Source organism: Sceloporus undulatus, unplaced genomic scaffold (assembly GCF_019175285.1).
Source record: "Sceloporus undulatus isolate JIND9_A2432 ecotype Alabama unplaced genomic scaffold, SceUnd_v1.1 scaffold_15, whole genome shotgun sequence".
NCBI lineage: Eukaryota > Metazoa > Chordata > Lepidosauria > Squamata > Phrynosomatidae > Sceloporus > Sceloporus undulatus.
Window position 1 is genome coordinate 2,519,235 of NW_024802937.1, and position 15,499 is coordinate 2,534,733.

Genomic DNA, 15,499 nt, shown 5'->3' on the forward strand with positions numbered 1-15,499 from the left:
CATCATCATCATCATCATCATCATCATCATCATCATCATCATCATCATCATTATCATCTTGTGTTGAGGTTTGGGGGCAGGAACACACCTATGAAAGCATCAGTTTTTCTATCAAGGTATTTGTGTTTCTTATTTGAGAGCTCTCACCTTTTTTTTCATTTATACAACAGGATCTCAGAAGGTAAAGAGCTTCCACCAATTCCAGCTCAAAAATTAATTGTCAGTGTACCCTGCACCCTTCACTCACATAAACCCCCTCTTGCAGGTATGTTCTTGAAAAAGTTCTGTAAACCAGCATATTTTTGTAGGGATCGATGCTTTCACTGATTGAGTTGAGTACTTTTGTTCATTTATCTGTAATGTTAGTTTCTGATGGACAAGACCTTTCCTCTGACATTAGAAGGAACTTACTATAGAATTCAATTTGCATTTCACACTTCTTAGCTAGATCACAGTGGCTATCTAATTTGCTGCTTTATGGTTTGCAGTTGCTATAGCTACTTTTAAAAGGAGTTTGATCTTCAAGAATTAGTTGACTATCAGATCATACCCAATGCCTTTCCTGGCAAGTTGCACTTGAGTGTTTCAGCTAAAGGTCTGTGCACATTAGTTACAGTTACAGAAATTCTAACAGGTAGCATTTGGTTACAGGATCTATCTGGTATAACTTAAGATGCTGATCCTGATCCATATTTGAGTCATATCTATTTCATAACTATAACTGATCTATAAGTATTCAAAAGATTAAAACTTCTGTCATGATGAATACATTTAGACCGATCACAGGATATTGTATAGAAGAAGCAGTGCTTCCTTGTAACAGAAATATGGAAAAGTGGAAGAGAATGGCAAACATGGAAAGAATACTCAAAAATATTCAAAAAATGGTTGAAATCATGTTTTTGCATGTTGAGAAACCCTGATGAGAAGAATTGTGGACTGACAAGAATCTTTGTAGTTCAGGCCTGATTCTACACAAAATTCACACATGGTTTCTGCAGAAAATTATTTTAATTACAGTAGGACTTTATAAGATTAAGATAATAAGTTTGTAAAAAGCATAGGATAAGATTTCTTATTTCTACAGTACATATAAATGACTTTGAGAAAAATAGATTCACTTATGCTTTCATAATACTGTGTACCTAGTGAACAATTACCAGTCAAGAAGGAGAGAGATATCTTTTCAACTATTCCTTTTAAAAAGAACACCTTCTTGAGTTGCAGCTTTTAAAGAAAGCAAAGAGAAGCTAATGCACAAAATGTAATTATATAAAAAAATGATATCTCCATTCTCCACATTATTATAAAGAACATGAAAAGATGAGAAGATAGTTACGGACAAGAAATGCCTTCCATACAAAAATTATTATGACCACAGTCCTGTTAAGCCACCCCTACTCTGTTTAGAACAAACTTCATGACTTTCAAGGTTATAAGAAAAGGTTATGAAGAGCACTTGTCATTTAGTTCTGAGGAAAAATAAAAACAATTAAGCAAAATAAAACACTGTTAATGAAGAAGCACCATGATGATTGCTGAATTGGCAAGGCTAGATGACATCAGCAAGAATTTTCCCTCTTTCTTTAAAAAAAAAACGAACACAATCTTAATGAACACAATCTTTGGGAAAAGGAACCTGGTAGATGTTATATTTCCCAGCAGAGAGGGTCCTGTCCTCCTGTAATCTGGGTTTAGCTCCTCTTATTTGTCCTGTAGGCAGGGACAATAAACAAAAGACCGGCCCCTATATAGGGAGGAGCTAGCCCCCCTGAGCCTCAGTCTTGTTCCTGCCTATGCTCCTAGCAGGATGTTCTCTTCGAGCCAGCAAAGTTTTTCCTTTCTACGAAAGCGGTTTGAGAGTTTTCTTGGCCTTCTTCTCCTCTCTCCTGCCTTTCCCTCCTTCCTTGGTGGTGGCTATGGCAGAGGACCCTGAGAGCATGGGTGAAGGGCCATCCTTAACCCAGGCTTCCCTAGCTCAGGGTCTGCCAGCTCAACATAGGGAGCTGGCTTCAGAGGGAGACCCATTGGGATGTGTTTGCTGTTGCTCTGCAGCTTCTGCGCTACAGCCTTGGAAGCATGAAGAAGACTTAAAATGGCAAGGGCTCCCAGGATTGGAGAAAGGTCTTGGCTTTGCCAATGACTCTCCCTCTCCTCCAAAGCTGCCCCCTTTCATGGTGGGAGCACAGGAGATTTCTGCAAACAGCATTGCAGCACATGGGAGCCGTGGGAAGAGATGGTGAGGGGTATCCCCTCCATGTCTCTGTTTCTCCACATCACCTCTGCCCAGCCTGTTTAAGGCCAGGGATCAGTGAGGAAACTGGCCAGAAGTCATGGAAACTTCCCTCCTCAGCATCTCTGCCCAGCCAGAGTTCAGAGGACAGGCCAGCCAAAAGCCATGGCAAAGGATTTCTCTGCATCACCTCTGCCCAGCCTGAAATGGCCAAGGTCAGAGAGGCAAGCCAGCCAGAAGTCACAGGAGAAAGGTGAGTACCAGGGGCCCTCTCTCTCTAGCCACCAAAGAACCTTTGCCAGATCTAATGCCCTCGCTCAGGGCAGGCATTGCCATGAGGCCTCTGCCATGGCCATTGCAGGCAGTATGCCTAGCATAAGGTTTGGGACTCTGCCAGGAGGGTAGATGGGGACATTAACCCTTGGTCTCCTCCTTCCTTCCCATCTCTGGCCCCAATGGCACCCAGGACCCTAACAGGTGTGGGGGATCCTTTTGCAGACTGGGAAACACATGGTGGTGTTGCCAGGGCTCCTGCACATTCCTTTTGAATTCTTATAATGAGATGGTGTGTAAGGAGGCAGAGGATTTCTCCTCTGTGTTGCACAGACACATGGCTGTAAAGGAAGCTGGACTTGGCCCAGCAGGGGCTGAAGCTTCCAACTCTAAAATGGTCTTTCTTGGCTGCCACAGAGCATCCCACAAAAAATCACAAAATGGCTTCATGTCCACCCCTGAGAGAGCATGGCCTCTGCCACCCACTTCTAAACAGAGGCTGGAGGGCCATCTATTGGGAATGCTTTGATTGAGAGTTCCTGCATGGCAGAATGGGGTTGGACTGGATGGCCCTTGGGATCTCTTCCAACCCAAGGATTCTTTGAGAGACCACATGGATACAAATCCTCCTGTGTTCCCTCCCCAAAAATTACAACAACAAAAAGGGGTAAACCATTTGTGGATATCATGGGTGGAGAGTTCCCTTCACCCCCAATTGTGTTTGGCTGCCCCAAACCGTGGCACTCTTGAGAGAAAAGCTTGAGCGCTTGGCCTCTCCTTTCCATCAGAGATTATCCTTTCTCAAGACACAGACTTACCTCAGGTAAATGTAGAGCCATGGCCCACAGCAGTACCTCTGCCCTTCCCAGCTACCTATGCAAGTGGGAGGGAGTTGAGGACCAAGCTAGCTTGTATCATGCAGCCAGGTTACTATAAAGTCTGCCTGAAATTAAAAGGGCTAAGCTGTAAACCCCAGCTTGAAGTTGGGGCTGTTTTAAACATAAATAAAACAAAGTGCCCTGTGAGCATCAGGGCTACACTACAGGCCATATGCAGCTATCTACCCATGATTAGCAATGGTCTTCAGTCACTGCTAACTTAAGAGCAGTTTCCTCAGTGCTTGGAATAAGCCACTGCCCAGGCAGCCTCCCTTGATGGGGCAAATAAAGGAAGAGAGAGCCCCCACATCAACAGGGCTGTGGGCTCAGATTTAGAAGAGATACTGGTTAACCTTTCTGGTGTTCATTTTATTAATGTTAGCACATGAGGTTTGAGTTGTGCTGTTTCTGCTCACCCCCCTCTCCTTTTTCCAGGCCAGAGAAGATGCCTGGAAACTAATTCTTCAAGGGAGGGGCTAGCCATAAAGCCACATGGTGACTTTTCTTGCCTCCTCATGGGCCTCCATCACTGTCTCCATTAGGTCCAGAGCCTTTTTTGCCTTAGGTGGAACAGCCAAAGACATAGGATGAGCACATGGTTCTACCTCCTTTGTGCAAGCTGTTATCAGCCATAGCACTTTTCATTAAGAGCATAAGCTTTAACAATACAAATTCATTTAAATGCTAATAAACAGGGTGACTCAAGCAAGGACAAGGTCTCTGGTCACTCAGCAGACCTCTAGTGCTTACATACATTGAGGATCTTTGGTAACATCTCATATGAGGTGATAGATATATTGGATTAAGGTGACCAACCAAACTCCATTTTAGTGGCAAAAGGATTATGTTCCTGTTATAAAACACAGTGAACCTCAGTCAGCTAGCCTCAAAAGATGTGGCTCCCCTTGCCTTCCCTTCTTTCTTGGAGAGATGTCTGTTAAATGGAAGAAACTAAAAAAATACAGTTTCTTCCATGAGATGGTTCTCACTAATACAGGGGGTTAAGAAAAATTCTTATCAAAAACAAACAGACTCCTCTCCATGGGGGGAGAAACTCCCCTTCCTCCATGAGTGTTTTAAAACAATATAATCAGGTTTCTCTACTAAGGGGTTGCTTCAAATCCCATTCAGACATCCTACAGAGCCCTGAGGGGTCTGCCACAAAAATCACAATTGCCTCTTACCTTGTCTAGATTGTTAAATTTTAAATAAGAATGCCTGCTGATGGGCTTGCCATTCAACTGCTGCCTGGCTTGGAAAGCCTATTGTAACAGGATCTATCATGCATATGATGGATTGGGCTCAAGGCCATGAAGGTTCATGCTGCTAATCTCTTTTCTTTAGTGGTCTCAGGGTGCTATAAGATTCCTTTGCATATTGTTGGGCATGCTTTGATTGTGATTTCCTACATGGCAGGGGGTTGGACTTGATGGCCCTTGTGGTCTCATCCAACTCCATGATTCTATGATTTTATGGTTATAAGGTTAGCTGCTGTGTGGGTGAGTGTCTTATCCCTGATTGGGTTTTCATGGCATGGTCTGGTCCAAACAACACCATTGTTTACTACCTTTTGGGGCTGGAAAAACGGACTTCCTAGTGCCTATGCCTTGTTTTCTGCTAGCAAAATGCTCAGATTTAATATACCATACAGCTCCATATAGAGACTTACACCAGCCACCTATATGCCCACAGCTTCTATATATATATATATATATATATATATATATATATATATATATATATTCCAAAAAACAAACAAAACAACAATACAACACATCAAACTATGATTTTACTATTTTATATAGGAGACTCCATTTTACTATGCCATTATATTTTATGTGCCTTGAGCTTCCATGGATTTGGTATCCATGCAAAGTCCTAAATCCAACTCCATATCTAGGGCCCACTATACTATTTAAAATTTAGGTTTGTGTTCCTTTGACAGATCCCTTTTGTGGAGAAAATTCTCTCCTCGAAATTAGATACCAGAGGGCTATCCTTGCCAAGCCCCCTGTTCCCATTTCATGACTCCTTAATCAGCAGTTCATTTAGCCGCGAGACCCCTCAGCCTTCATACAGGTTGATGATAGTCTGCTACATGAAATTGGGATGATTTTTGAAGTCTCTAGACAAGTTCATCCTCAAAAGAATTCAGACTTAATTCTGACCACATGCCCTGTTAACACAGAGTGCCTCCACGCTTCTGCATGGACTCACCAATGTCTGCGAGATAAAGGTTAATCCAGTGTCTTCTTTGCCTAACCATGGGATTAGTCTTATTTTATACAGGTTCACAGATGTTCCAGTAAGGAACTGCACATTGTTTTAAAATTTTAATTGGAGGTCAGACATTAACATTCCTCTTTCAGAGTGGTAAGTCTTAATTGCTACAAATGAAATCACCTTAATATCACCTTCATTGCTATAACCAGTTGACAAGGTGATCAGTGATCGGGTGGAAGCTGCCATAGATCCAGATTAGATCAGGTTCTATTCTGATTGATCACATAATCCACTGTTTAGGCAAGTTCTCATCAACTGCTTCAGGTTTTCAGTGGCTGACCTGCTATAGTCCATCCAAGATGACATTAAGAAGAGACTTGACCCAACATGGTTATAAGGCAGGTGTCTGCCATCATGTCGTTTCTGCTCCATACGAGAGCAGCTAGAATGGCAGCCATCCTCACATTAAGAGGCTGTTGAGGGGAGTTTCCAACAGGACCTGCCCACCAGACATCGTTTTCCATCTTGGGATGTGAACACGGTCTTAAAGGCTCTGACGGTTGGGCTGATCAAGTCCCTTTGGGAGGCTTTCCTCAAACACCTCTCCATCAAGGTCATCTTCCTCACGGCCATTCCCTCCGCCAGACGGGTGTCAGAGCTGGGGCCCGGTCGGTACGTAAAGACTTGTGTATTTTTAGGCCTGTCTCAGTGTGCCTTCATCCAGACCCTACCTTCGTGCCTAGGGTCAACTCAGCCTTTCAGGTGTCACAGGACATTCTCCTGCCTTCATTCTGCCCTGATCCTAAGAAGGACTTGGAAAAGACCTGGCACACATTGGATGTGTGCAGAGCCCTCAAAATCTACATCAAGACGACTTCAACCTTAAGGTCATCTGAGATGTTCTTTTCCTTTCACCTGGGCTCTTTGGGGTGCAAGGTACCAGTCTCGACTCTGATTAGGTGAATCAGGTCTTGTCTTCAAAAGAGCTACTGAACTCTTGATCTCACTCCACCCAAGGGGTTGATGGTGCACTCAACCTGGAGTACATCTACCTCTGCGGCCTTGACAACTAGCGTCTCCCTGTCAGATATTTGCAGGGTGGCCACATGGAAGTCGCCTTCGACCTTCATAAGACATTACAAACTGGACGTGTCTCAGTCCGCTGAGGCATCATTTGAAAGGAGGTTCCTCCAACAGATTGTGTCGGGGGCCACAGTCTCCTAGCAGCACCTCCCTCCCAGTTCGAGAGGGCTTTTGTAAATCCCAGATTACAGGAGGACAGGACCCTCTCTGCTGGGAAAAGGAACGTTGGGTACTTACCGTGACACGTTCATTTCCTGCAGAGAAGGGTCCTGGCATCCTGCCCACCCGGGTGCTGCCTGCGGCCTCCGACCCTACCTGCCTGTTGGTGGACCTGCCTTGTTCTTCTTCTTGTTGCTGGATTGGTTTTTCTGAGTTCTTGTTTGTTCTTGGACTAGTTTTTTCTAAGGTGTTCTAGTTAACCCTTAGCTGATGTTACTAAAGTTCAGTTCCTTGATTACCTTACTAGTCGCTTGGCTTGTTATTGACTGAGGCTCAGGGGGGCTAGCTCCTCCCTATATAGGGGCCGGTCTTTTGTTTATTGTCCCTGCCTACAGGACAAATAAGAGGAGCTAAACCCAGATTACAGGATGCCAGGACCCTTCTCTGCAGGAAATGAACGTGTCACGGTAAGTACCCAACGTTCCTCTTTCCACACTTCATATCTTTATCTCAAAATCTGGCAAACCACTGTTTCCAAAGAGTGCATAGAAAACTAAGAAACAAAGTTCAAACAAATAATCTCCAGAATAGAGTCTGTGAGTATATTTCATAACCATGTCAGTTGCTGTAGAAAAATAAAGTATGTGTAATCATGAAAAATATATATCTAGATTTGCCAGTAGAGGGAAGTGGTTCCAAATTCCTACCCTATTTTGAACAATATGAAAAATGAGTGAAAAGTTGGAATGATCACAGGAAATCCCAGTCAGCTACATACATTTATGCTTTGTTTTTAGAAAGCTACCAGTGTAGTGATATTAGCATTTTTCCTTTGTGTTTTATTTCTTGTTGCATTTGCAGAGTAGTGTTGATGTGTATGTAGCCATTTAGTGACTGATTATAACAATTTATTTCTCTGCAGTAAGAGGAATTTGCAAATTAAAGCAAGTAATCAAAAATAGACATTTTGTTTCCTGCAGTGCACTTAACTCTAGGAGTTTCTAACGATACATGTTCTATGTTTAATGCTCACAACTTTGATGTGTCTTTCTAACTGTATTTAAGCTATTCTCTGTAAATATGGAAACCAATATTCAGTTTAGATTACAGCAGGTTTCCCCCCCTGCTGGTTCTAATTCATGTTGGAGAAGGAAAAGACACTTCCCATAGAAACATGTAGCTCAACATAATATTTCATCCATCTAATGGGGTGGATAATGGTCTGTGGAACCTCCTGTCATAATGAATTTGTTAGTCCTTTAACAAATTTTCAGCAGTGTTTTAATCTTTGAGACTCTTTGCTAAAGGTCTACTCTACTTCAAAACTCAACCAGACAAGCTCTCTGCATTGTTTACATACATTTGTTCTTTAAAAAGGCAATCCCTGCCAATGGGCTTACAATCTAAAAAGACAATAAAAGGGGGATAAAGAGGAAAGGTGGAATGGCCCTATTCCTCATTTCATGCTATGCTGTTTCTCACTTGATCTCTCTCTGCTGCAGATTGTCTGGTATTGCTGCCAGTGGTTACAGTTACCCTGTTTGGAATGATGATACTTTGCCTTAGAGTCACTGTAAGTAGGAGTTGACTTAAAGGCGCTTAACAACAACAACAACAACAACAACAAAATATGCATAGGACTATTACCTTAAATGTTGAGAAACATCACTTCATCTTGATACTGAACACCTAGTATCTTCAGATATTTGGGTAGGTCTTTTTTTTACTGAACATTTGTAAGATTAGTCTCTTTAAATCAGCACATAAGATGATATGAAATATTTAATGATATATCAATGGATTTTAGTTGTAGTTCATTCTGTTGCTGTTGTTGTTCTATGCGTTCAAGTTATTTCTTACTGGTGACCCTAAGGTGGAACCTATTTGAACCTCAGAATTCATTCTGAGCATTATTTTTTATAAGAATGGAACATAAATATTTTCAGTATATAAGAACATCCATTAATAAGGTGGCTAAACTTTTACTATCCAGAAAGAACATTACTGGCTTTAAGTTTTAATTAATTATTTACCAACTTGTTTACATACATGTTTTGCTGTATCAGGAGTTTATTGTGCATTGCAATTTCTATAATTATCCATATTGAAAAATCACATTGTAGCCCTCTTAGAACAGATAATTTGCAATTCATGATTAAAATACAGTACACATATTTGAAAACCAAGCCAAAAGCACTTTGGACTCCCATTCAAATCCACTTTGGTACAGGATGCAGATGGGAGAACTGCAAAAAAGAAAAGAACACTGCAACTTTCCCTACAACCTCATAAGTTGCTCCTTTGTTTAAAAGAAATAAGACTGAAACACATACCTGGCATGTTTAATACAAACTTGGTGTGTTTATTATGCATCAAGTGGAAAATAATATACCATAGTAATAAGTGTGGCCTTGTGGAAATTTATACTTAATACAGATCCAAAAAGGATGGCTTACTTAATAAAAATTATTCTCATAAAGGAATAGCCTTGTACTTGCCCAGTATTTTGCTTGCCTTATCACAGAATGCCTCATCAAGTACTAGTATAAGAAACTGTGTGGCACTCTGACACTTGTGTATATGAATGGCTATTCCTTTTTCCAATGGAAAAAATTGTAGAAGTATGTGTGGACACTTTAGTACTGCCCTATATGAAACAGCTGCACTGAGATGTTTGCCAGTGTCACTTGTTATCTGTCTTTCTCCCTCTCCCTCTTTCATTTCAAAAGGCTAGTAGGCTTCTAGGCTTTGAAGAGATGAGAGCAGAGTTGCTGCATGGTATCATGGTTGGGAGGGGCAACATCAGCAAAAGCAGCATCTCAGAACAGGGGTGGGAAGCCACCTCTGAAATTATTATGTGCAAGTTCTCCTAAGTCTGCTAAGACTTGTGCAAATGTTACATTTTATTAAATTGTCTAGCAGCCTTCTTGCTGAAGAGATTCCCCTTTCCAGCACAAGATAAATGAGCAACACTGGCATTTTATGTTACAGCAATAGCTGTCTAAAGAAGTTTCTGTGTTTCTGTTTACAGTGGTGGTAGCAATGAAGTCAAACTGTTTTTAAAAATTGTTAAAGTTTGGATGATAAAGAAGCAAACTTTGGTAGAGGCATTTTGAGGAAAGCAAGTATGTGGACAGGGTAGTGGCAGTGTTGACACCAATAGTACTTGTGGATGTTCTTCCAGTGGAAAATATATTGGGCTGAATTTCAGGCAATTTTTCCAGCCATTGTTACTTCCCTGAATAAGCTTGAAGTGAGTTACCACAGTTTTTTTAATTTTACAATGTTTCTTAGTCTTTTTATGTCTATCATATGTGTTTCTTGCTAAACTTTCCAGAAATGATACTTCAAGCAATAAGCAAAGGTGTTTGGAACAAGGGGTCATGTTTACCATTGGTGGGGTGACACTGATTTACATGCTGAACAAGATTTAATTAATTGACACTTTGTGAACAGTGGGTAGACATTCTCAGTTTCTGCTAAAGTCTCAACAGTTTTGAAATAGTTGAATTCCAGTGTAAACCTAAATAACCATTCTTCGACACATCTTGGTATGGATTTATAAATAAGGAGCAAGTAAAACTCCAGCTTCTGATGAACCAGAACTAGTTTTAATCTGTATTTATTTTCATTTCAAGCATTTTTATCCTGTTTTCATTCCTGTTCTGGTATAATAAGTCAGAACTGCCTTATTAAGGCACAAGAAGCAGTGCTGAAGTATGCATTTCTAGTCAGTGAAATTTATGTAGCTGTATTTTGAGTTCACTTGAAGGCTAAGAAGCACAGTAACCCCTGCTAGGTCAGTACAGAATTGATAAATCCCTGGACCTATAGATGTTATTGCATTGCATCTGAAAATTGAAAGTGATTTCTTTTGGAGAGTTTGTTGAATTGTTGTCAAAATGCTCAGAGACTGCATGGCTGAAATCACTCTAGAACTGTAAGATTGCAAGAACAACTGTGCTGGATCAGGCAAAGACCTATCTAGTATGGCATTCTTTTCCACAGCGGCTAACCATTTGTCCCTGGTTCAAACTCTGAAGTCTATGCCTTCAAACTGTAATGATTTGCCTAATAGCATTTTCCTGAAGTCCTAGGAAGGAATTCTGTGAAGGAATTATTTCAGCCATCTGTAAACCATCTGTAAACTAATTATTTAAGCATGATCTTCAAATGTAAACCACAGATTTGTTGTGATTTGGCCCACACTTCTAAGCCTGCAAGTATGAAGCTGTAAATTGGCACAATGCCAATTTAATTCCCATTTGAATGAGTGGGACTTTATTCTGAGTAGGCATCCATAGGCATGGGCTGAAAACATTATAACCTGGAACTGATCAGTAAAATCAATTGATACCTGGCACTGTTGTTTTTAAGCTTATACATTGAATTCCAAGAAGTAAAATTTTAAACATAAATATAACTGTCCACAAATTTAGCAGTCCCCATCAAGGGATATTGATGGGGACAACTTAATGGCTATTTGTGGAGGTGCTGAAATTATCATTCTGTGGCTTTGAGTGAATACCAATAAATCAGAGTAGATGGAAACTTTGTATGTTCATACTCTCAAGATCATGTATTTCATATACTTTTCTGACTATAGATAGTAAAACTGGCTGATAAAAGCCTTGAAATTGATTTATTGTTTCTCCTTTTTAAAATGAAACATTTGATTTTCCCCATCATCCAATAGCTTAGAGGCTGTTAAAGCAATAGCTTTTTTATTTCTTCATCACCATCTTCATTGTTAATATTTTTACCCTCATTTTTTCTCTTCAGAGATTCTGAAAGAATATGCCAATCCAGAGGTAGAATGTCTGGAGCTGTTTGCTCGGAATTTGCAGCCTGGATGGACCAGTTGGGGCAATGAAGTTCTCAGATTTCAGCATATGGATTACTTCACTCCTTTGCAGAATAAGACTGATTAATTAAACTTAGATTAATTTTTTGATTGTGGTAGGCTTGTTTGTTTGTTTTTTCCAGAACTTTATCTTTTATGCTAATGCTCCATTTGGAAAGCACATGAATGAACAAGATATCAGTATGATGGTTGTGAAATGTTTCCGATACCTTCAAATAGTTTTTGCATCTGGATCCATATACATCCTCTACTTTCAGTCATCATGTGCAAACCAGTCATTTGGACCACTATATAAATAGCAGCCCTTAAGAAATGGTCATGTCCTTTGAAATGGATTCATTGTCTGTAACTTAGAATGTATCATGTGTGGATCTTTCCATAGAGCAGTTATAAAGTGATGTGTAGATGAATGTGAGAGAAGAGGATGTGTATGTATTTTTAAATGTGCAGGTCATATTTAGATATAATGTGCTAGAAATTAGATAATTTCTAACACACAGCTGCACTCTAATGTTCTGACAAATGTTGTACATGAATATGTCTGAATAATAACTATGTACAGTGGTCCAGGATAGCTGGTAGGTGAATCACAGTGCCTTGTAAAGTCCTGGAGAGAAAGGAGTGTATGTATTGGATAACAGCTCCAGTCCTGCTGCACATATTATTCCAAGTTAAATATTGGCAGCCATACATACACCTCTAGACTCCAAAATGCCAAACAATATATTATCCCTTTATATATTTGAAATACCTAGAGGGTATAATCAGAATTGGAAGTTGCATAACTGCCATGCTGGGGACATCCCCTTATACCCTTTTAAATATTATATGCTAACCCTTTTAAAATTGGTTTTTTTTTAAATTAAAGGCTCACCTTATTTTTTACATTTATTTTATAGCTTATTTAGCTCATTTTTATTATTTTTACATTTAGTTTATTTTTAACAAAAGCCTGGAAGCTTTAAGTTGGGAGTTGTTGCTTCTAAGATGTCAAATAATTGCTGACTACAATGATTTTCAAGCTGACATCAGACATGAGTATGTCACATTGAAAACAACAGTCATGAAGAATTTGGTTTATTGGTTGCAATGGAATTGCATCATGATTAACTCCAACTGGATCAATATTCAGATTAATCCCTATAGTTGAATAATTCTTTCCTTGCTAATGTACAGGATTTTAATTTCTTAGAATGTATATTCTTCTGATGTGTGTTTTTCTTTAAAAATATCTTTTACAATGCTTACTGCAGTAATTAAATTATTTTTCAAAATGATGAACTATGTATGCTCTCCTCCCCTTAGGGTTTGCTTTAAAAATGCTCTAATTAAAATTACCACATGTTTGCATGTGAAATTTAAAGATAGGATATTCCAAGGAATAACTATTATTTCAAAGAGTGCAGACAGAATAAATTTTGGTCTCCTACAAATTAGATAAACTCTGGATTGCTTGGTATGCTGTTAAATTTTTAAACAAGCCCTGGATGTTCACAAGTAGAGGTTTTTTTTGTACTTTAATATTAAAAAAATCAATTTCAGAAATATTTTTTCATGATACATTATTTACAGGCCTCTCTTTTTCTCAAGTAGAATATTTGTTTGATTTAAAGTGGGTTCTTGTTTTTTCCCCCCAGTGATAATAACAAAGCTTAAACAACGCCTTTTTCATTTTGGTTAGATTCCTCCTCCCATGCAAACACAACATAGAAGGAAATAGTGTGCTATGCTGGTCCTGTAGAACTGAATCCTGCTGAATTAAGTGGGGCTTTTTCCTAGCTGAGTGCTGGTTTTGCAGTATAAATTATTGGTCATTACCTTTAAAGCTCTACATGGCTTGGGCCCGAGTTACTTGTGGGAACGCCTCTCCCTACATAATTCGTCCCATGCTCTCAGAACAACTGGGAAGAATCTGTTAGAAAATCAGTCAACCAGACTTGTATCGACTTCCCAACAAGCTTTCACAGTAGCTGCTCTGAAACTGTGGAATGGCGTCCTGGTAGAGATCTGCCATACTGCCTCTTTGGAGGCATTTAAGAAGGCACTTAAGACAGATCTCTTCTGGCGAGCTTACCCACCTGACCTCATGTAGGAGATATCACTCAACTTCTTGACCATAATATAATCTTATCATTGCTACAGACGGCGAGATAGTTTTAATGGAATAATTATTGTTATTGTATTTTATTGATGTGTTTTGTATGTATTTTATTGGTTTGTAATCCTGCCTCAATCCACCTTGGGAGAGGCGGGAAAATATAAATAATTTTTAATTATTATTGATGATTGTTTTAAGAACATAAAGAGAGCCAGACTGATGGTCTATCTGGTCCAACTTTCTGTTCACATAATGTACTATCAGTTGTCTATGGCAAGCCACTATCAGGGCATGAGTGCAAAAGCATCCTCCAGCAACTGATATAAAGACAGTCCTCCTGAGATAATGGTAATAATAGGAATCCTGATAAGTAGCCACTCATGGCCCCCACTGTCCATGAATTCATCCGGTTCCCTTTTTAAGCCATCATAATGCTATCTTGTGACAATCCCACAGTTTAACTATGTGTTGCTACGTATACATGAAGGAATCCTTTCTTTTTTTCTGTTCTGATCCTCCCACCATCCAGATTCACTGACCAACCCAGGATTCTAGGATTATGAGAAAAAGAGAAAAACTTCCTATTTTCACCGTACTGTGCATAAATTTACACATGTTGATCATAACATGCTTTACTTGCTTTTTATTTATAAGACAAACAGCCCCAAATATTGTAATTGTTCCTCAAAGGTGAATTGTCCCAGTCCCTTGATCATTTTAGTTATTATTTTCTGCTCTTTTTCCAGTTTGGCAATATCATTTTATGCATAATGACCAGAACTGTGCTGTGTATTTCAAATGTACTTGCATCAAGTATTTGTATGAAGGCACCATTATATTGACAGTTACATTTTTCAGTTCTTTTTGAAATAACATTCAACATAGAATTGGTCTTTGTTCAGAAGCCACACAATGGATAGACATTTTCCTCAAGCTGTCTACCATAATAACAAGATTTCTTTATGGGCAGCTAGGATCCTATCGAAGTTGGGATTTTTTGTCTCCATATGAATCATTTTCTGCTAGTTCACACAATATCATTTGCCACTTTACTGCCTGAAATATCCCTTGGGAGCTTTTTACAATCCATTTTTGTTCTCACAGCTTTCAATAATTTAGTGTCATCAGGAAACTTGGCCACCTAACTCCAAATTGTTTATGAACAAGTTAAAAAGCACTGATCCCATGACAAATTCCTGAGGGACTCTACTGCTCACACTTCCCCTTTGTAAGAACTGACCATGCACTCTATTGATGAACAAAATAATGGCCTTATGTTCTTGCTTATGGAGGTTATGGTGCCATATGTGATGACATTTACTAGGCTTGCAATAAATGAAGAATTTTTGATTGAAATAACTGAACATCTTAGATCTCTGCATGTTTACCCAAATGTAGATCCCATCAGTTCAATGGAACTTATCCCCATGGGGATGTTACACAGGCTTAGAGCCACAACTCATGTCTGTTTGTTCTCTAATAGATTTGTACTTTTTGTTTAATGTTCTATCCATCTCTCAGAATGCCACTGGGTCTTCCAGTTGTGCACTAACTGTTTTCTCTCACCATACCTTTCCCTACATGCTGTAAAGGGAAAAATATTCTGCTACCAAACCAAATGATTTTGAAACTGTAAATTTTAACTAAAAGCTGTGCTTATATCTATTTTCAAAGATGGCTCTTAGTGG

The 15,499-nt window shown here is 39.5% G+C and overlaps 1 protein-coding gene across 6 annotated transcripts in view; it reads left to right on the plus strand.

Annotated features, from left to right (window-relative positions):
* Window positions 1–14,030, plus strand: part of LOC121917328 (N(6)-adenine-specific methyltransferase METTL4-like) — a 35,777-nt gene extending 21,747 nt beyond the window's left edge. For 4 of the 6 annotated variants that reach the window (XM_042443220.1, XM_042443217.1, XM_042443218.1 and 1 more), the window contains 2 exons: window positions 171–265; window positions 11,632–14,030. In XM_042443220.1, the coding sequence (XP_042299154.1) occupies window positions 171–265; window positions 11,632–11,780 (244 nt within the window). In that variant the 3' untranslated portion in view covers window positions 11,781–14,030. Of the gene's footprint in view, window positions 1–170; window positions 266–8,351; window positions 8,560–10,033; window positions 10,103–11,631 lie in introns of all 6 variants that reach the window. The other 2 variants (XR_006101005.1, XR_006101004.1) reach the window with 2 other exon arrangements.
* The last annotated feature ends 1,469 nt before the right edge of the window (window positions 14,031–15,499 follow it).